This window comes from Cryptotermes secundus, unplaced genomic scaffold, assembly GCF_002891405.2.
Source record: "Cryptotermes secundus unplaced genomic scaffold, Csec_1.0 scaffold166, whole genome shotgun sequence".
NCBI classification, from domain to species: Eukaryota; Metazoa; Arthropoda; class Insecta; order Blattodea; family Kalotermitidae; genus Cryptotermes; species Cryptotermes secundus.
Genome location: NW_019720562.1, coordinates 876216 through 899031, shown reverse-complemented (window position 1 = coordinate 899031; position 22816 = coordinate 876216). Strand labels below are relative to the sequence as shown.

The following is a 22816-nucleotide window of genomic DNA, read 5'->3' as shown; positions in this document are numbered from 1 at the left end:
AGTGATTAATTAATCCACATGAATTGAACACAAAAAATATGTGCTTTGGTAAAATAGTGGTAACACTACTGACACTTCCATGGCTTAATAATGCCATGAACAGACGTGAAATAGAAATGCTGAATGGAAACAACACAGTGTTTATCTTGTACAAGACTCCACCAGACGGACCTCACCATCAGTTGTGGCAAGTCCTGGAGCACATCCAGAAGGAGATTGCTCAGCACACCTCAACTTGCACACCAGGAGAAACATCTATATGCATTAAAAAAAATCAGGTAGTTTGTGGAACTGGTATTTTTAACTGCTCATATATTAATAATTAGTCTTAATGACTTCCCAGGACAGATGCAGACAGAAATCTTCCAATACATTCTTCTTACACACATGGTCATGGCCTGAAAGAAATGAGATTGAGCCCATGCCAGTCAAAAATGTTGGCCTCCATCCCACCCTGAAAACCATAAATATATAAGTATGTTTAATAAATACTGTAAAACAAGGATTTTCTATCATATAAACAATACAATTGATATCAATGAAAGCCCAAGAAAAATTAAGTCAACAATTAAGCAGAACTCCCAAGATTCTTGCATACTTATCATAATTTTTTAAATGAATTAAGAGTTCATTTGGGGACCCCCTAGGACAAGGTACTGAGCCAAATGGCCCTCACCTATACATGGGCCTGCAAATGGTTGATAAAAGGTTTATGGTAGCTAATACCTCTATGTACAAGTAAAATACATTCTAAACAAGGTAAGACTATTAAATTTGGCAATACACCTGTATTCAGTCTTAATGAAATAACACTACAAGCAAGCACATTTCTCTTGAATATCCTGCCTTTTAAATATTCCAAGTTCTAGTGACCAAATCCTATATCTAGGATCCTCATTATGTCCCAATCCATGGTCACTTCAGATGAACAGAAATGTTGCAAAGTGCTTTATGTCTTATATTTGTATTTCATTACATCCAGCCTGTTTTATTACCCAACACAAAATATCAAGATATCATTTATATATGATTATCATCTCTGAGATACTTGCCAGTATTCTCAATACCAATCAAAATATGTCCAACAATTTATTTTACTTTAGATCAAGGTCTTTTGCATGGTGACACTGCATAGTTTAGTAGGCAGACATTGTTTTGGAAGAACAAGCTGCCTCCATCTTTAGGATTGAAGTGTGCAGGATAAGGAACTGTTTGTTACTCGTATATAGGCAGGCTGCAAGAAAGGTGGTAGCTGAGACCCATGGGAGGGGGTAAAGAAATGGCCCACTTCAAGCCTGAGGATGAAGGTAGCATGTTCCTCTGAAATGTCAGTATCCACCTGAAAGACTGCATTGTGTCACAACCCACAAGATCTTAATCTGAATAATCGCTGCTGTGAAATCCTCAGAACTTATGTAATCTTATTTATACCCTCATTTAATGTGATATTCTACTTTGTTCAGAATTAGTAAGAATCATATTTGGACACCAACTACAGCAGTATGAACAATCATGTAACTGACTCACTTCTTGCATCACTGTCCTTCTTGAGAAACTGACAGTCATTTTACTAATTGAGAATCTTTTCAACTATTATGCAATTGTGAGGAGTCAGGATAGCACAGTCGGTATAGTGATTGGCTATGGGCTGGATGGCCAAAGGGTCAGAGTTTGAGCCCCAGCAGGGGTAAGATTTTTCTCCTCTCCACATTGTCCAGACTGGTTCTGGGGCCCACCCAGCCTCTTATCCATTGGGTACCAGAGGCCCTTTCCCTGGAGGTAAACCTGACCACTCACTTAGGTCCCCCATACACACAAAGTTTGGCCTTCCGATCGACCTTACAGGCAAAACTGTGATAGTTTACCCCCTCCCTTTCCTCCCCATACACGCGCAGATAAATCGGCAGGCTTCATGCCACAATCACGGTCTTCCAGCCTATAATGTTGAGTCACACACATCACGTGCTACGGTCCTGCAGGCAGAACTGACAGACTGACGGGTTTCCCACAGGCCAACAGTCCAAACGATTGGCTGGCCGGCCGCACCACACGTCAGTTTTGCCTTTCAGTCTTCAACTGTGCAGGCCAAACTGGAGGCCAAACTGTGTGTGTATGGGGGCCCTTAGAACTAGTGCTGAGGTCAAGAATATGTGGAGCTATACATCCACTCCCCCATATATCTTAATGGCATAATGCTTCATTAATTAAGCACAGGGACTTTAATTTTTTTTAACCTTTATTATACAATGGTGTTCACAAAAGTTCAATATTGTGTCCTCAAGCTAACAGATGGGTTCTCATGCAATGCTGCAAAATGCATACACAATTTTCTGACAAAATAGTAATTTTATTACATGAATTTTCCATCTGTGCATGTGCACTCATTTAATTTTCATTTGTATTATGATGTATCTCAAGTCTTTAAGACAAAAGAAAAAATATGTGAGTATACAGATGTCATTCATGGGCAAACTACAGCATGCTGGCTTTTGTTCTGGCCCCAAGACCTACTGTGAGACCTATAACTATATTTATCCATTCCTTAAAGAAAACAAATTCCCAGGCTGCATTCTGAAGTTAACAGGGTAAATTTATCAAGCACAATAGCACATAAGGTTGAACATAAGTGGAATGTGTAAGAGAAAATATTTTTGTATCCAAGTAACAGTATCTCTCTCCAAATACACTCGTGATACCTTGATCCATGTTACCATACCCTGTATGGGCCATTATTTTGCAATATTACAAACATGTTACTTAGCTATAGAGCCCATGCAATAAACAGGGGAATTCTGAGGGATGAATATTTTATGAAAGTGCTTATGCAATTATCCTTTTTTTCTTCACAGAATATGAGAAAACATAACAGCTGGATACACCATAAATCCATATATATGAATATAAAGGGCAGATTACATTTTTTTCATACAATTCTCTTGGTTATAATTCCTAAATAATCATTCCTACTATTGAGCCCACATATTGCTGTCATAAGAACATATGAAGTATTGCTCTTTTTAAAATAATTCAAGCAAGTAAAATGGTGACCTAGGGTTTATGAACTTTTATATTTCAATTTATCATTTCTATGAAAGCTCACTTTCTTTACACAGTGCAGCAAGATAGAAGCACTACCACTTAGTACATCTCAAAATGAAATGGACAACAATGCTATTTGCTCATGGCTCAGATATGATGAAGAAATATACCATGACATTTTACACCACACTCTCATCAACAAACCCTCATCATTAAAAGGTAAACTTTCAGCTAAACCTTAGTAATTATGTTTATTTCTGTGTAGTAGTTCATGTGCCATTAATTTCATAATCTTATATGATAAATATCTCAAAAACCAACCAACATAATTTTCAGCCATTTTTAGAGCAAAGATAAATCTTGTTACATGTGAATCTGAAAAACATGATCTTTTTTTAATGCAATAAAATAATTTAGACCAATTTCAATTCATAGTGCTTGCTTTAATGTGAATTGCTTGATGGCCAATCAAGAGTGGTGGAGAGAAGGGGAAGTACAATATTATGAGGGTGAGGAAGGAGGAATGCAAAGGTTGAAAGGGAAATGTGGACCTGTTGTGCAACCTCTTCTGCGCTACTACTGCTGAATGAGAAGACAGAGATTGGGAAGCAATTAAACATGGACGGTTGTTTAAAGACATCATGGCCAGCAGATCCACCAACTACCTTTAGCGAAATTTCACCATCAACTTCAGTAACCATAAATACAAAACACATACTGCTGATTCTTTCTCCAAATCAATCCCCTTCTCTACCACCACAATCACCTGCTTCATCATTGCCTCCAACCAACTTCCCATACAAGTCAATGAAAGCCACCAAATCACTCGCCATCAGTTTAGCAAGCCATCCAACGTGATATTGGTGAGCGTTATTTTTTATTGTTTCTCTATTGCTAATATAAACTGTATCATATAAAAATTATTTAATAACATTTAAATATATCTTGTTAATATGTTTCTTAATGTTTGACACAATTCTTCCCCATGAATGCCTCATAACTTGTCATCTAAATCTTCCCTGTTTGCTGTTGTAATATGTGCAAAATAAAAGTTGTGAATCTCCTCATTATGTAATTACCTCCACTTTTCTGTTCATCTTTCATTTACCAATGGGCATGAAGCATCATTACCAACTCCCAACATACACCACCCACCTAGAGCATGGTCTAGTGAGAATGGTAGAGAGAATTTTAAGAACATTACAGTAAATCAAGAGTCCTACATATAACCATGGCAGTCGCCAATCACATTAAGGTACTACATGCAACCATTTGTTATCTATTTCACTTACTGAATAGAGGTTTTTCTATGCTTACTACTGTCCCTCTAAGAGAAACTCATACAATGTATAGAATGGATGATCTAGTAAAAATACTTTTAGCTCATGTTTAAAGTCTTTACATCCATCTGATTTTCCTAATTCCAAAGGCAGTCTATTATAGAATTTAATACCCAAATTGATAACGCTCAGGGCATTTACATAAGAAGTGCCACAGCCAAAAAGATCAGCATGCTGTTAATCAATTAATACATCTCTCAATAGACAGCATCAAGTATAACATACTGATGTTCTGAGACAAGAACGAGTTATCAGATGACATATATAGGCTGTTGTTCTAAGCAGGATATGTGAACATGCATATGGCAGTGCAGCAAATGAGTTGATGGTACTATATGTGCTCCCTTCATTAATTAAAAGTGAAATATTGAACTTCCTTCAACCTCAAAATTCAAGGCAGAGTTATTTTAACATATTACTGACAAAGGACAGAAAGTTCTCATCTTATTCTCCATCTCACTGAAGCAAAGGTTTTGTTCTGTGTCCTTTTGTCCCCTTCATACAGAACTGTTTTCTGCCTCCATCAAAACTACTCTGACAAGCCCATTACAGTTTAATACAATAACAACCATACAAATTTTTAAAGATTACCATGTTTTAACATTGCCTAGTCTGTATATATTTGAGGTGACATGCTTTATCAAATGATACAGGGCTTTTATGGCAATAAATTCAGACATTCATAATTATAACACATGGAGAAAATTAAATTTTCATATACAGCACTGTAATACAGCTCTTTTTAAGAGGAGTGTGATAAGTATGGGAATAAGTTTGTATAATAAGGTCCCCAATCAAATAAAACAAAGGAAAATTTTAACTCATTTAAAAAGGAATTAAAATCTTTTTTCCTGAAACATTCCTTTTATTCTGTAGATGAATTTATGTCTATTGATTCATCAAGTGTGTAAATGTAATATGTAGCTAAGCGGCCTCCGAAGTCTAGAGGTAACGTTCCCACCTCATGACTCGCGGTACGCAGGTTCAAACCCGGCGGAGGTTGTCGAATTCTTAAGGGCAGAAAAATTCAGGGAACAAGTCCTCCGGGAGGGACTTTAAGCCGTGTGTCCCGTGTCGTAGCTTTACGGCATGTAAAAGAACCTCATATCTCCAAAGGAGGTCACTGAGCCAAATTCAAGGACGTTTCCCACCCAACAGTAGTCCCTAACGCCTCTGATAGATGGGGGAAGCATTATAGACACCACCAAGCCAGTGGAGGCCGAACTCGCTGGCTTGGCGGGACTGATGGTACGCACCAATATCGGTAGGGTATAGAGACTGGTAGAATATCATAGAGGGAATCACAATGGACCAATACTGGTCTTAGTGCATGGGGAAACCCACCCTCTCCAATAACTCACTAACTAATATGTAGCTGATTCATTTGTTGTATTTGTGTAAAGACAATGAAATTAATGGTAACTAGATCTAGACAATATTATTCAGATGACAAACCCCCTATATTAGGGTGGTACAGTGTATACTGTAAAGATATGCATGAGAATTAGATGTAAAACTGACAATTTCCTTATCCAAATGGATGTAATACCTGTATATGGATTGTTGAATGATAATAAAATGATAATACTTGCATCATGTTCATTCTGAACTAAAGTTAATTGCAAAATTTAATAAAAATGCTCAGATATGCTATTGAAATTTTTCATGCACACACTGTACTTCTGGAAATGTTTTATATTTGCAGCAAACTTCTTATAATAGGCTTGAAGACTAACGTTTCATACATTATATAGGATCTTCATTAATGCCAAGCATGTTGTATGGTTATAAATCATAGAGTACTATGAGTGTCGTGATTAATCAATTTTTCACTAATTATTTGGTCAAGAAACATAATTTTACATCATTCAGTTTTAACCTTCAGAATATGAAGTTTAGTATAAAAGGAATACACTGTAGTAAACTTGATGAAGCTGGGTTAGCCAGCCCATGCACCTTGCCGATTCTTTAAATAACTACTTTCTGACTACAGTAGATAAAATTAACAGCAATAATGCTAAGAGTGATCATTTTATAGAGTCTGATATTGATAAACATTGGAGTTATTTATCTCAGGCTTTTCCGACTCCTTTCCCTGACATTAAACTTAAACCTACATCTGCTAAAGAAATTGAAAACATAATTAAGTCATTAAAACCCCAAAATTCTAATGGGTATAATGAAATTTTGGTCAATATTCTAAAAACTAGTGCACCTGCTATTATTTCTCCTTTAACGTATATCTGTAACAGAGTACTTTCAATGGGTGTTTTCCCCACTCGTTTCAAATACTTGAAATAATACCATTATTTAAAAATGGTGATAAAACAAATATGATGAATTATAGACCTATATCGTTACTTATATCCTTTTCAAAAGTTATTGAAAAGGTTACATTTGTAAGATCGCTCCATCACATAAAGGATAACAATATATTATCCAATCACCAATATGGTTTCAGGTGTGATTCATCCACAGAACTTGCTTCATATAATTTAATTAATGAAGTATTAAAGGCCTTGAATAATAATATACCAGTTGGAGGCATTTTTGTGACCTAAATAAAGCCTTTGATTGTGTTAATCATGATGTTCTATTATCTAAATTGAAGTTTTATGATATAGTAGGCAAAGCTAATGTGTTACTGGAATCCTACCTTCATGGTAGACATCAAAGAGTTGTAACTAATATGAAGTGCACTCACTCAAGTTGGGGTAAGATTGTAAATGGTGTTCCCCAGGGATCAATCTTAGGTCCCCTATTGTTTTTGTTATACATTTATGATCTGCCAAATATTATAAAGAGTAAATCAATACCTATTCTCTTCGTGGATGATACCAGTATTATTGTTAAGAACTCTAATCGTATTGAGTATGAAAACGAACTAAATTTAATATTAAAAAATATAAATGAATGGTTCAAGGCTAACTTACTGACACTGAATCTCAATAAAACGTATTTCATGCATTTCTCAACCAAGAATAGTAATACAATGGACATACTTCTCATTTATATTAACAGTCAAATTGCTACAACCGCTGATATTAAGTTCCTCGGTCTGATGATTGATAATAACTTATCATGGAAGGGACATATTGACTGGCTCATGTCCAAACTGGGTTCAGCTTTCTATGCAGTTAGGGCTATTAAACCCTATATGTCATTAGAATCAATGAGATCGGTATATTTTTCATATTTTCATTCTATTAGGACATATGGCCTAATTTTCTGGGGTAATTTGCCCCTCTGCATATCTTTAGACTATAGAAGAGGGTAATAAGTATCATCACCAATTCTAGAAGTAGAGATTCTTGTGAGGTGTTGTTTAAGAGATTAAAGATTCTGCCCCTTTACTCACAGTACATTTTTTCCATTTTGTTATTTGTGGTCAAAAACAAAGATCTATTTTTATCTAATTCTGAGATTAATACAATCAACACAAGCCATAGTAATAACCTCCATTATCCTTCATGTAACTTAACTGTCTTTCAAAGGGGAACATATTACTTTGGAATTAAAATTTTTAATAAACTTCCACCTAATATAAAAGACCAAGCTCATGAGATTAAAAAATTTAGGTCTGCTGTTAAAAAAATTCCTATTTTTAAATTCATTTTATTCATTTGACGAATATTTTAACTGTGACAACAATTAAAGATTCAGATTTGTTATGGGTGGTAGCTGATAGTGCTTTATTGTTATAGATGATGGTTTTTGTTCATGTTGTATATTGTTAATATTTTTAACTGGTATGACATTACACAATTGTGATGCAGTATGTGATGTTCACTCATGTTGACTAGTTCTATATCCATTGGTGTTTAACCATGTAAGGATTTATGGAATGCTGAATAAATGAATGAATGAAGAGGAAACAATATACAGATATGCAGTTGTGGACAGCCAATCAGGACCGGTTTTCTGACTTGGATTTGAATGTGAGATTTTCAATGCTTCACTGTAAACTGGTTTGTTAAAAATGTATGGATCTTGGCTAATTCTTAGGCACATATGAAGCAATATTTATGAAGAGATGACTTTATAAAATTTGATACCATTTGATATTAAGAATAGATCTGTATCTACAAACTGGTAACTTCTTGGATTCTGAAAGAAAGTTACAAAGATCCCTGGTGAACACCATGATAGGGAGAACCAACTCAAATTATTCACCCAAATGGAATATGGGAAAAAACAAAAAGAAAAAATTCTAGAACCAGTGTAATCTTTTATTTTCCAGTGTGGGGGTTTGGTCTATGTTCTGTGGCAATCATTAGTTTGTCAGGATTGTTTGGAGGTGTCTTCTGGCCACTAATCAATTCCAGTTTCTACAACCACATGATGCACATTCTCATTGGCCTTGCTGTTGGCTCTCTCTCAGCGACATCAATATTTCAGCTGATTCCCAAGGTATGTATAAGAACAAGCAATGTGAATATTCAGAAATAAAAATTGATTTAGACTTGAAAGGATTCTGATGATGGTGTAAGCTGTACAGAACTATTAGGCTTATTCTGGACTCTATCCATCATCTGGCATATATAAGACAAAAAACCACAACATCTCTGAGACTGGATCTGTCTCCGTCCTCAGGTCCAGTGATGGAGACTAGCTCTTTCTAACAGGCCCAACTGAGTAGGTCTATCCTGCCCCATCCATCTGAGGACGGAGACAGATCCAGTCTTGGAGATATTGTAGTTTTTTGTCTTATATATGCCAGACGATGGATAGAGTCCAAAATAAGCCTAATAGTTCTGTACAAAATTGATTTATTGCTGAAGCAAGAGATGAAAAGAGGACAGGAGGCAGAACACCACACAGAGGACAGAAATTGACAACATATGACATATTTCCTCTTTCAGGGTTTTGAAATTAAAGATGATGAAAACTACCTTGGCATAGCCACATTCATGTGGTGCAGTTTATGGATTCTCTACATGTTTGAAGTTCTGTCCAAGATTGTGCTTCATCGAAGAAATGTAAGAGATACAAACTGTGATTAATAATATTCTTCTAATTTTATATATATATATATATANGGTCTCGCTGGCTGGGCGGGACTGATGGTAAGCATCAATACTGGTAGGATATAGAGGCTGGTAGAAATCATAGAGGGAAGCACAATGGACCACTACAGATCTAAGTGCATGGGGAAACCCACCCTCTCTAATAACTAACTATATATATATATAATGTTAAAACTAACCTAATGAACTGGACCCATGATTCTTTTACTTATGACCCATTTTTCCAAAGTACAACTGTATTGATATTTTTAACAGATAGTTACTCTGTTAACATAAAGTATTACATGTATTAATAACACATATAATAATGTATAAGGTTTTTTCACACCATCAGTTTGTCATTTAGTTTTTAGTTTTTAGTATACTGTTATCTGTGTCTTCCCCCCCCTTCCCCTTCTTTGTCAATGTCTGTTTACATCTTCCGTTTCCTAGTAATTTTCTTGCACTGCTTTCACATAATTGGGTTTTTGGCTATCCTCAAATACTTCAATAAAGGAACACCATCACCGGTGGTTGCAGTTATTATTCTTCTTCCAAGAGGATGTGGTGGTGGTGGTGGTGGTGGTAGTAGTAGTAGTAGTAGCAGCAGCAGTTGTTGTTGTTGGAGTTATTATTATTTGTGACGTGTCGCCAGGAAGGCCGGACTATAAGACGTCCGTCACTGGTCAACGGCTAGCAATTCCTAGGCAATGCAATATAAGCAACTCATTGTCTAGGAAATCGCTTAAACAACACAAAAGCCTAACAGTGGGGTTTCCACCGTTACAAAGAGGCTAGCATGGCTAAATAACGAATTGTTTGAGGCATTACAACAACAATCACAAGTAAACAGGTATTCCCGTAGCAACGAGAGAGTCGTTTGCATGACAGCAGCAAAACTGAACCCTTCAACAAGGTGTTTTCTGTACAGCCCAAGTGTAGGATATAACAATCCAGCTTCGACTAGATAAGGAGTTAGTCCAGCTTCAAGGAACAAAGAACCAAGACACTTCACAGAGAATAGTGGTGCAAGTATAAACGTTGAAGAACCAATGCAAAGAGATGACGGACTAATGAAGTCGCTTCATCTAAAAGGGCATTATAGGAGAATAATTGCAATAGTGAGTGTAACTGAGTGATAGTCCAATAAACATATATTGTTAAACCCGAAACCCACACAATTTCCTTGTCACATTACTGAGGAAACACGCGACATTATTATTATTATTATTATTATGAACAAGATTTGGCCCTACAATCAATTTCAAGACTAAAATTCATCCTTCCACCTTGCTTGTAGGTGTCTCAAGTCTTGCAGCAGGCCTATAAATTGAGCCTGTCACAGAAACCTAACAGACTCCCAACTGCAATTTCAGAATGACCATGGTGAGCAGCTACCAATCCAGAGACTCCCAAATAGTGATGGTGATGGGAGCCAAAATGAGGAAGGACTGCTCTCTAATTCTACCACACATTGTACATCAGTTACAAAGGTGAAGTTTGTTTTGTATAAACTGGAATTAGGACTGCTGTACAAAAGATGAATCCAATGCCCTGTATACTCATCAACACCTTTTACCATGTGAACATATGCATTGTGATGAAAAAAGTCTTTCAAGGATATTATTTGCAAAATACTAAGAAACTTCCCACCACTCACATCACAAAAACGTGATATGATTACAGTGCCTTATTTACAGTACTTGTCTGTTTTATTTATTTTGAAACTTAATTTCCTTGAATACTTTGTATGTTTCATAGTCACAAGGTGTCGAACTGTATCTTGTAATTAGATCTCTCTCACTTCTGTTAACTGTGTTTAGTTTCATGCCTTCAAGGTTAATGGCAGAACTATTCCACCAAGGGCAATGAAAAGGCTGATCAGAGGAAGGATGCATAAACATACATATACACACTAAATATAATAAACAGTGAGATGCTGTCATTCCATGACCATTAACTATGTGATAATTTTTTCAAAAAGTGCAGGATTGTTTTCTGAAAGCTACTGACATCTTTTGAAACAGTGCTTCAAGTAGAAAAACTTGGAGATAGATGAGTCATTCTATACAATGTTTAAGTGTTTTCAGTTGTTTTGGCTGGATTAAATGTTTGTCACTTGACATTCATAATGGAGAATAAGCTAGTACATCAAGCTCTAACACCATTTTTTAAATTCAGACACTTTACTGAAGTTACTGAATGTTTTACTACACTAAACACACAAAATAGTACTGATCTGTAGGTAAAATGAAATTACAAACTGATTACATTATGAAAGAAAACAGCCAGTGGACAAGTTACTACTTATTACTACAGAGTCCTTTAAGCTGCACAAAATCGCATGATATACAAGGTGGTATTAGAAAGTTCCTGAACTGTTATTGTTGTAACTGCCTCGGTGAAATAAGGTGAGAGGGGAGGTCAATATCACACTTCCGCAAGCCTATTGCATCCGTCTGCCATCTGATACAGCGCTGTGAACATGCATTGTTTTTACAAGAGTGCTTTGTTTCGTTTTGTCTGTGATGGATGGCAAAATCAAGCAACGGGTCTGCATCAAGTTTTGCACGAAGCTCGGTAAATCCAATACCAGAACCCTTGAAATGCTTTGTGTGACTTTTGCAGAATATTCTTTAAGCTAGACAGCGGTTTTTGAATGGCATTCACATTTCAAGGCCGGTCAAGTGTCAGCTGAAGATGACATATGTTCAGGGCGACCAAGCACAAGCAAAATGACAGAAAATGTTGAAAAAAATTGAGAACTCATCAACGAAGACTGTCATTGAACAATCCCTGAGCTCGCAGACACCGTTGGGATCAGTTATGGAGTTTGCCAGGAGATCTTAACAGAAAATTTGAACATGTGCTGCATTACTCCTTCATCACAACGTGCCCTCCCACATGTCCCTGAAAACCACAGAGTTTGTGACTAATAACATGGTTATTATTCCCCATCCTCCCTATTTTCCAGGCTTAGCCCCCTATGATTTCACTTTGGTTCCCGAATTGAAAATGAAACTGAAGGGATGCCATTTAGATACATTGTCTGACATCGAAAGGGAATTGCAAGTGGTACTAGACACCATTAAGGAAAACTACTTCCACAGTGTTTCTGAAGCACGGAAAAAACGATGAGATCACTGTATACATTTCCAAGGAGACTATCTTGAAGGAAATGGCAACCAAAATTGATTAAATTAAGACAGCATTTCTTTTTGACCTAATCCAGAAACTTTCCGACACACCTTCTACTGGGTAAATAATATTTGCCATAATAAATGAAAATACTGATAATGACCTCACCAAGGAGTAGGATACACCTGTTTATGTCATGAATATAATCATGGTTGCAAAAGCTTTTTATGTATCAATGAAAATGAAGGACAGAGTTTAAGGCAACTATGAAGATTACTGTCTTTTGGGATGTGGTGCCACGTACTTCAGTAGATAGGTATCAACATTTCAATAGACCTACTGCCTTCATGTTCAGAGTCTTCAGATAGCCACCAGCATTTTGGAGGAACATTCTGCCCCCATTCTTCTGTATCCTCAAAATTGACACAACAGGTTCCTCAGAAATGCTGATACACATTAACTAAGCTACACAATATCACATCCCAGAAGACAGCACTCTTCATGAATGACAAAGCTTGTTCACTTAAGTGTGAATGAATTTTGAAAATTCTGAGCAATAATGGCACCAAGATCTGAACACTGCAAACACCTGTTAGTTTTAACTTGGTCAAACTTCTGTAAGCAAAGCTAATCTATCAAACTGCAATGATACAGCAGCATCAATTGTTTCATGTCTATCACTCTGCCACAATATAGCACTAGAAACTAGTTTTGGACTACACCTATTTATCTACTTATTCTATTATGTTATGGTGCTGCACAAACTGCTGAGGTTATGGAGCACTGGGTGAGAGCTAGAATGATTATGAATCAAGAGAGAAGTGGAAATGCCCTTGGCCTGTTTGAGATATGAGCATTTTCCTGTAAGGAATGAGGGAAACCACAAGAAAACTTAAGACAGCTGGTCCAAGACTAGGATTCAAACGGGTATTTTCTTAACTGTGCTAACCTGCATCTTATCACCCTCAATTCCACACCAGTGGCCTAGCCAGGAAATTCATGGGTCAACTAAAGGCTATTCAAATCAGAAGTAAATCACAGGCTTAAATTCTTTTGAAGAGTTCTATCTTCTGGGATATAACACCATGTAGTTCATTGGAAGTCGACTGATATTTTGAGATGACATGTTCCTTGAAATGTCAACTGACTTTCAACAGATAACATTGCATCATATCCCAGAAGACAGAACTCTTCATAACCACCAATGTGAGAACCTCAAATCTCACTTAAATTCTTTTGTCACAGACTAGTGAACATGCTGTGAACAATGAGAACCCTACCTCAAAGAAGCCAGTGGCATACATGATCATATTTGGTGATGCTCTACACAACTTCATTGATGGGATGTCTATTGGTGCAGGATATTCAAAGGATCTGAATACAGGCCTCAGCATCAGCATTGCTATAGCATGTGAAGAGTTTCCACATGAACTAGGTGAAAGACATCATATCTGAAAATAATACAAACCTCACATTCATAAGAGGTCATTCCACTGGCACCAGTAACTGCTCTTCTCTATTGATTCTGATGTTTCTTTATTTTGTTTCATTTAGCTTGCTACCTTTTTTTTTACACTTCATTTTTTCTTTTGCTTTTTCTGCTTCCTGCTGGCTTTACTTCACTTTTTCATTACTACCTAACTTTGTCTATATTTTGCATGGCTACCATATTGTTTTCAATTTTCGATATATATTGGCATTAATATATTCTTGTGTGATCAGCTGCATCAAAATTTGACATATCTAACTACCTGAGAATATTTAAGAAGTTTTATTAGCCATCAGAGATTCAAATCTAATACAGAGCTGCATATTCTTGAAGGATGTGTTTCAGAAATCTGTCATTCTATGAGACTAACACTGCTCCGAACCCTTGCTGTCACAGTGGAATTTGTGTAGGATAACGGTTTAACACAAACATGGCATTGGGGCAGTCTTTCAACTAATCAGTTTGTTAAAACTCAAGCACAGCGTAAGTCTTACTTTGAGAATTTGCCTAAAATAATGTTGACTTCACTTGTATTACAGGTGATTTTGCAATTTTAATCAACTCTGGAATGCCACTGAAGAAAGCGCTGTTATACAACTTTCTCTCAGCATGTACTTCATTTGGTGGCTTAACACTTGGCATTATCATAGGGGAGTTGGAGACCAGTGTCTACATCTTTGCTTTTGCAGGCGGCCTGTTCCTCTACGTTTCTCTTGCAGATTTGGTAAGTTTCAAAACTACAGTGATATATTAGGTTTTCGGACTTTATCAATCACTGGTCCAGTGATTGAGGCTAGCTCTTTCTAACGGACCCAACAGAATAGGTGTTTTCCTTCACCTGAGGACGGAAACAGATCCACTTTCCGAAACGTCATGTTTTTTATTAGTTATCTTAAACATCAGGACGATGGATAAAGTCCGAAAACCCAATATATCAGTGTGTTATACACCATCGTCAGAATCCTATAGTAACTACTGTACAGTATTAATGAAATCCTCGTAGGCTATCAGCCATGTCGGTTACAAATTACAAATGTTTCAGGGATCATTTTTGCCATCATCAGGATCTTATGCCACATCAGTTCATTTTTAACCAACTGATATGGCTGACAGGCTGCAAGGATTTAACTTTAGCCACCATGAAAGCTTTAGATCTTCCAGTACACAATATATATTTTTTTAAGAGCACCAATGCTAAGTGACACTATTTAAAACAACTCATTTGATGTGGCAGGAACCCTGTTGAAAAGATCAAGAAATTATCCACCTTTCAAAGAACCCAAAAGTTCATTACCATGATCACCACTGGACTCTATCCAGAATCAGATGAATTCAGTCCACAACCTCACACCCTATTTAATTAAGATTAATTTTAATATTAATCATCCAATCTATACATAGGTCTTTTTATCCTTTATGTTTTACATCTTGAATTTAATACGCTTCAATCATCTCCTCCAAGTATGCTACATATCCTGCCCACCACATCACATCTGATTTGATTACACTAAAAATACTTGAAGAGTGCACATTACTGAACTCCTGACTATGTCATTTTTACCATCCGCCTATTATTATCCTTTCTCTTTAAATCGAACTCAGCATTTTGTGCTCAAATACCCTCAACCTATTTTCTCCTTCAGAGTGTGAGACCACCACCACAACCACCACTAGCAACAATGACAACAACTGCTTCTTATATTAAATGTTATTTGTAATACCAGCACTGTAACAAAAGAAAATGTTCAAGTAACATAAGCACTCAACATTCATGTCTTGCAATAAAAATTATTCTGGTAAATCTTAATTTTCCTTAGTTAATATGCTAGTTCCTAAAGCACACTTAAGCTGATACAAGCACTTCACAATTCTGACACATTACTTTCTATAAATGTGTATGAAAACTTAATACATTGTAACAATTTTTTACATACTCATACAAAATTTTTCAAATCAGCCAAGAAATCTATTTGATTTCAGGACCCTGTAAAGTAACAATTTAAGCATTTTAGCATCTGAATTTGATCCAATATAGTATCAGAGTCCACATCTGACATTTACATGTATAAATCTGTAAAGAAAGCAGGGGAAGGAAGGTGGGTAAAAACAAAATAAATATGTATGTATGTATACTGCATATGTAATAAGGGTATTGTCTCTATCCATCAAACTACATAGCATTACAACACAGATGACCACATCTTAATATTCACTGCATTTTAAAAATCTTTCTGATCACATTTAAGACCGGCATTCCTTTGTAACTCTCTGGCTCACTGTTATAGTACCTCAACTGTAAGTCTTCTCTTCCTGTGTTAACAAGCGAACTTTACCTTTTGGAGAAATATAATAATGGAAATTTATCTTTACAAAGCTTTATTAAAAAGAAAATCAAGTCAAGGAGGACGAGGTGGGCAGATCATGTAGCATGAATGGGAGAGACGAGGAATGCGTATAGGATATTGGTGGGAAAGCCAGAAGGAAAGAGACCACAGGGAAGACCGAGGCATAGGCGGGTGGACAATATTACACGTAGAATGGATCTTAGAGAGATAGGATGGGATGGTATGGATTGGATAGATCTGGCTCAGGATAGGGACCAGTGGAGGGCTCTTGTGAACACGGTAATGAACCTTCGGGTTCCATAAAATGCTGGGAAATTCTTGGGTAGCTGCAGAATTTGCGGCTCCTCCAGAAGGGCCCAGCTCCACGAGTAAGTTATTCAAAAGAAATTAAAGAAACATTGGTTCCCTTCTGCTCACATTCAAGGATTGTCCTAGTAAAACAGGCACACCTCTCTAGATGAGTTTTTTAACCAAATGTGAAAAAGCTATACAGACTGACAGCTGAAGAAATTAATGAATCTGCTTGAGTGGTTAAAGGAATAACATGGCATGCAGCTTAGTGTATTTGCATTAACATTTGTACTGTATTCAAACACAGATATTTTAAAATGCATGCCAAAGTTATGGCATAAAATAAACCACATTTTTCTTCATATTGCAACATTCTCATTTCCCTGATATTATAGTTCTTCAATTTTACTTCTGTTTTAAATGGCCCTTCAAAAGTATAAAATTGAGGTCACAATGTATGAGTATATGTACCTAATCACATGCAGAGGTTATGGTATGTCAAAAGAAATGGGAGGACACTGTGTATGGGATATGCCTTTAAATACTGGTCCTTTGCAGATATATTTAAGCTGTGTGAAAACCGATATGAATTTGCCATTTATAGAAATTACACAAACCTAACCAAATTATGAAGAATTCTACCTTTGGGGATATACTGTCATGTACTCAGCTGAAAGTCAACTGACATTTTGGAATCACATTTGATCTCCGTCTGCATCGTCAAGAATAAGCCAAGCAAGAAACCAGCATGAAGCAGGTAGCAAGCAGATCAGTCTACCTGCAAAAAGTTTAGGTTTATATAGAACACGAGGGAACCACAAGACATCTTGTCAGTTATCATTGACTCACTCACAGAACAGTGTGAACCAAAATGAGAAGAGACAAGACAAGGATAGCTAGCAGTGGCCCTGTAAAGGGGCACCAGTGCAGATCTGAGAACAGAAGGAAGAGGGTGTGGTTGACAAAGGAGAATGGGAAAGAAGTCATGTGCATAGGTCATAGGCATGCAGTGTGGTATAAAAATAGCAAAGGGAGCATTATATCCCAGAACTCTTCATAACCACTGCTGTGAGAACCTCAAATCCTATGCTAACCAAATTTATGTACAGATTTACTAGCAATAATATTATTCTTCACTATATTCTAAATGGTTTAGTTCCTTTGATACACTAACTAGATTAAAATAAAATAAAAATCATGATTATGGTCTTCTGGAATGTGACACCATGTAGTATGGTGGAAACATACTGTAACGTGTAGACCCGTTGACAGGTAATGGCCCATACACATGCGGCAGAGGAATACATCACATAAGCAGTGATGTCATGCAACAGAAGAGGTGTTGCAAGCAACATTCTCTGTGGATCCACTCTGAGGCTTTATGACTTGACTGACCGAGTTCAGATCAGTTAGCCAGCACAGTGCAGTGGAGTGAAGTGAGGTGGTTGAGAAATCAGAGGACTGCTGTAGTTCAGTCATTGAGAGCTGCTGCTGTTAGACGCCGGTAGCTCAGGCACTGGGATAGTTCAGGAACCTGGAGAAAGGGGAATGTCCACTGTTGGAAGCCGCTACCAATAAACGGCTAGTGGAGACTGTACCAGACTGAGAACACAAGTCTGTGTGTGATAGTCATTTGTGAAGTGTAGTAATGAGTTGTATAAGTGTGCAATGAATTCGATTACCAATCCAAACCCTCTCTAGTCACTCATACATGTGACTCAAGTGGGATTGGAGACCACAGTAGGAAGTTACATTGCCATACTACGAAGACAGAACAAACACTGGAACACCTGCTGGCTGAAATAAGAACCAACAGAGAGGAAACGAAAACCATTCAAGAAAAAATAGAAACCAACCAAGAAATGATCACAGTCAACATGGACACCACTCAAGAAAAGGTGAATGACAGAAAATAGGAGATAAAAGTCCAGGTGGCTTCCCTTGCCTCCGTTGACAGCTGAAGAAATGGACCCAGGGCAATGGTGAGTCCAAGAAGAAGATGGCTGCCACCCACAGACAAATGACCCACTGCGCTATTCCTCACTGTACAAGCGACCAGCCAAAGATAATGTTGTATGCAGAACCCTGAAAGGATGGATGTTCAAAAGCAGATATCAGCATGTCCTAAACGCAACAATGGCATATGGGACCAAGGCCTGAAACAGCAGCTACAACTGGGAAACAGAAAATGTTAACATGACCTTCAGGGAGACCCTATGGCTGAGGATTGCAAAGAGAGCAGTTGAATCTTCCATGGGAATTAAAAAAATGAGCCAGTCACCACCCAAGTGAAAGAAAAGACTACTAGCAGCTTATGAGCCAGAGACACAGATGTGTCGACCACTCTTGGAACTTCTGCCCGCATCGATCAGAAAAGAAGGGTGATACACCTAGGCCAACAGGCACCTGACGAGGGATCTGCTCGGGACAAGTGGTCTTAAGAAGGGAGAAGCAGAAGCAGTTGGAGAGTAATCACCGTGAGAACCGAGCCACAGGAAAGGAAGGTGAGGCCAATCACAGACATCACAAGCACAGCCCTTGAGAAAAGAAGAAATGGTGGTATGCCTGTAGGCTATTCAGGATGAATAACCTTAAGGAGGGAGCAATGTAGCATGTAGGCCTGTTGCTAGGTAATGGCCTGTGCACACACAGTAATAGAAGAGGTGTTGCAAACAGCGTTTTCTGTGGGTCCACTCCAAGACTATGTGACTCAGCCGGCTAGTTAAGTGCAGTTAGCGAGTACAGTGCAGCAGAATACAGTGAAGTGAGCTGGTTGGTGAGCCGTCAGTTATAGGACTGCCATTCAGTTGTTGTGAGCTGTTGCTGTTAGATGATGGTAGCTGAGGCACAGGGATAGTTCAGGAACCCAGAGTAAGTGGAATGTCTGCTGTTGGAAGCCGTTACCAGATGACAACTGGTCAAGACACATCAGACTGAGAAGACTTATTGCATGCTGTGGTGAACTGCAGAGTGTGTGAATTAGTGATAGTACTGTACTTACTTGTAGTTACGATCTGTAAGTGTCCAATAAATCCAATTAACAATCTAAACCCTGTCTACAGTCACCCATACACATGACAATACCAACTTTTTGAAGAAACCTGCTCCCTCAACTTCTAAGTAGAAGAGCATGCCAAATGGAGAAAAAATATAGAGATAAGGAAAGAAAGGCTAGGGACTTGGGCTATGAATGAACCAATAGGAACCAGTGGCCCTGGAAAGAACAGGTGCTAAGAGGATAAATTAAGAAGTAAAGGAGGATGGTGGGTAAAAAATAAAATATAATGAAAATAACAGTACCTATCTATCACACTACACAAGGCCGCGCCATAGCTCAAGCGGTTAGTCACTGGCTTCCCACCACAGCGGCCCGGGTTCGATTCCAGGTCTGGTCAAGTGGGATTTGTGGTGGACAAAGTGGCGCTGGGGCAGGTTTTCTCCGAGTANTTCCCCTGCCAATCTTCATTCCACCAATTGCTCCACAATCACCCTCACCTATCATCTGGGGCTGGTACAACAGGCCAGAAGTGGCCGCAGTATAAGGGACTTAGTCCCACCCCACTAGCAATAAAAAAAAACTCACACTACACAGCATCACATATCTGAAGACCAAATCTCAATACTTACCTTCTGGATGAACCTAAAATCTCCTAAACAAAAAATAAGCAAATCCAAGGAAACAAAAAGTACCTGCAATGTGAAAATCTCAGAAATGTCCTTACCATCTGCCAATCACGCATCTCTTACACTAAAACTCAGAATGAAACCAGTGCAAATATTTTTTTTGGTCACAGCATTCTGCAGTTGTCATATCAGGTTACTAATTCTTGTTTACAACTCATATGACTGAACATGTGGCTGGTGTTCTTATGTGCCCATATTTTTCCTATTGGGCTCGTTATGATGACAGCAATCTGACTGGTGGTTAAATTTAAGTAATTTACTTTTAATATTTAATGATGTAAGGTATGGCTATTTTCAGATGCCTGAGTTGAACAGAATGGTTGAAGAGGAACTTCATAACAGTAAAGCATCTGCTCTAGTAGTTCTGCTTCTACAAAATGGGGGCATATTCATTGGTGTCTCTACCCTTTACCTAATTACCAAATATCCTTTAACAATATCATGATGAAATAGAACAACAAATAAGTGTACTAGAGCAATGAATTTAGATATGAGAACACAACTACAATGATAATCATAGGAATAAGATGAGTATGGCCAATATAATTTACTATTTTACAAGAAGGCAGTTTTGCAATGTGTAACTAATTAGAGTGGAACCCACATTTAATGTAAATTTAGGGTCTTCCCTCATTTAAAATTCAACTTCACTGACCCGAAGTCAATAACATCAGCATAAAAGTTCCAACATTTCACGTTTTTCTCAATTTAGGGTTCCAATCCATGGCCCCTCTTCCAAAGAAACCTTATAAGGGAGTAACACCACACATTGCAACACTGACAGAAAAAATTAAATTATTAAGAAGGAACAATACAAATGACAAAATAACATTAATGTACTTTATGTTGCCAGGTTTTAGTATAATGAACATGAAAGAAGCTAAACTGTACCACGTCAAGTGCAGTCATCATTAACATGAAGCTTCACAATAAAATTACTGTTTGCATAATGTCATCAGTTTAACTTTCAGTCCCAGCAGCTACATACTACCTTCAAATAATACACAGTTTTCCAGTTTTAAAACACGAGGCACTGCAAGTCAGGAAGTCAAAGTGCTGTCTCTGCAAAATGACATGTCTGATAATTAATTTTTGAGTCACAATTATTTCGATGCAAAAATATTAGCCATTTCCATCCTTCTTTCTGTTCCAGTATGAAAATTTATACTCTGTAATTTCAATTGAGCTGATGGGCTTTTCTTGAATAAAACTTTGATGTATGTATACTTCATGGCATAATTAATGCACATTTTTTTAAAGGTTTGTGATCAAAAACTTGCATGTGTGAATGCTCATGAATTTATGAATATGCTATTATCATAAGAAAAATCACAATGTTCATAACTGATCCATAAAAGTGAAGCACTTTGAGCCTATTTTTGTATCTTAGAAAAACAAGTAAGCTTATGAAATCATCATGCTGTACATGTGTTTTCTCCCTTTAACTTTTGAACAAGCAGACCAATTTTCATGATGTCTGATATGAATATTATATATTGAAAGCCAACCAAACGCTGTACTTTGTATTTCTTGCTGTCAGTAATAGCACAGCAGATGCAGGAACTTCTGAGGTAAAAGTGACATTAGCACTACTTCATACAGGATCCCAAAATTATGTATGGTAACAGAGCTTTAGAAAATATGCAACTTTGGTTCAGGTACCTTTATTGTATAATGTATAAAACAACATGGCAGCCATGTAAAATGTTCATTTAGCTTTCAGTGTGACAGCAATAACTAAGAATAAGATATTTTACATGAAGATAATTTCATGTTCCCCTAAATTTTGTATGAAATATTATTTATATGTCACTATTTAAATATAAGATGAAGATGATGGAGAAATTTACATTTTTTATAAAACAGGACAGATTTGTAATTTAATGCTATCACTTAATTTGGGCCATGAACATCATCTACAGGTTGGACTTAAATCTGGTACAATAAATGACACTATAAAGAGTTCTACATTTTGGAAGGATATAATGCCATGTAGTCTGTAGAAAGTCAACTGATGTTTCAGAGAAACATGTCACTTCCATCTTCAGGGTTGATGAATAAGCTAAGCAAAAAACCAGCATAAATTCAGGTGGCAAGCAAAGCACTACATTATACCCTAGAAGACAGAACTCTTCATAACCACTACTGTGAGAACCTCAAATCTTACACTTTGCTAATATAGATGGTAAAGGTAAATGTTAACTTGCCCCTGTGCTTAAGTAATTAAGCATTATGCCATGAAGGCATATGGGGGAGTGGAGGTATAGCTGCACAATTCTTGACCTTGGTACTAGATGGAGACAAGAGGTCACCTTCAGGCCTGAACCACTTTACCCTGGGGGAAGAGCTCCTGGGTCCCATTGGAGAGAATGCCAGGTGGGCTCCAGAGCCAGTCTGGACACTGTGGAGGAAAGAAAAATCTCTTGCCCCTTTTGGGAACTGAACCCTGGCAGTCTAACCCACGGCCCTTTACATACCAACTGA

General features: G+C 37.4%; 2 protein-coding genes across 11 annotated transcripts in view; one reads left to right on the top strand and one right to left on the bottom strand.

Annotated features, from left to right (window-relative positions):
* Positions 1-30: 30 nt before the first annotated feature.
* LOC111868311 (zinc transporter ZIP14) lies at positions 31-22522 on the top strand. The gene is made up of 8 exons (XM_023858859.2): positions 31-278; positions 3114-3258; positions 8620-8789; positions 9242-9358; positions 10762-10878; positions 13769-13958; positions 14552-14736; positions 20631-22522. Exons 1-8 carry the CDS (start codon positions 39-41, stop codon positions 20775-20777), a joined length of 1311 nt encoding a protein of 436 aa, XP_023714627.1. The 5' UTR covers positions 31-38; the 3' UTR covers positions 20778-22522.
* Positions 173-22816, bottom strand: part of LOC111868280 (Bardet-Biedl syndrome 2 protein homolog) — a 52105-nt gene continuing 29461 nt past the window's right edge. For 4 of the 10 annotated variants that reach the window (XM_033753061.1, XM_033753046.1, XM_033753059.1 and 1 more), the window contains one exon: positions 193-454. The gene's annotated coding sequence lies outside the window, so the exon portion shown is untranslated. Of the gene's footprint in view, positions 455-10067; positions 10089-13889; positions 13975-14920; positions 15739-16691; positions 17427-22816 lie in introns of those variants that run through there. The other 6 variants (XM_033753051.1, XM_033753048.1, XM_033753057.1 and 3 more) reach the window with 6 other exon arrangements.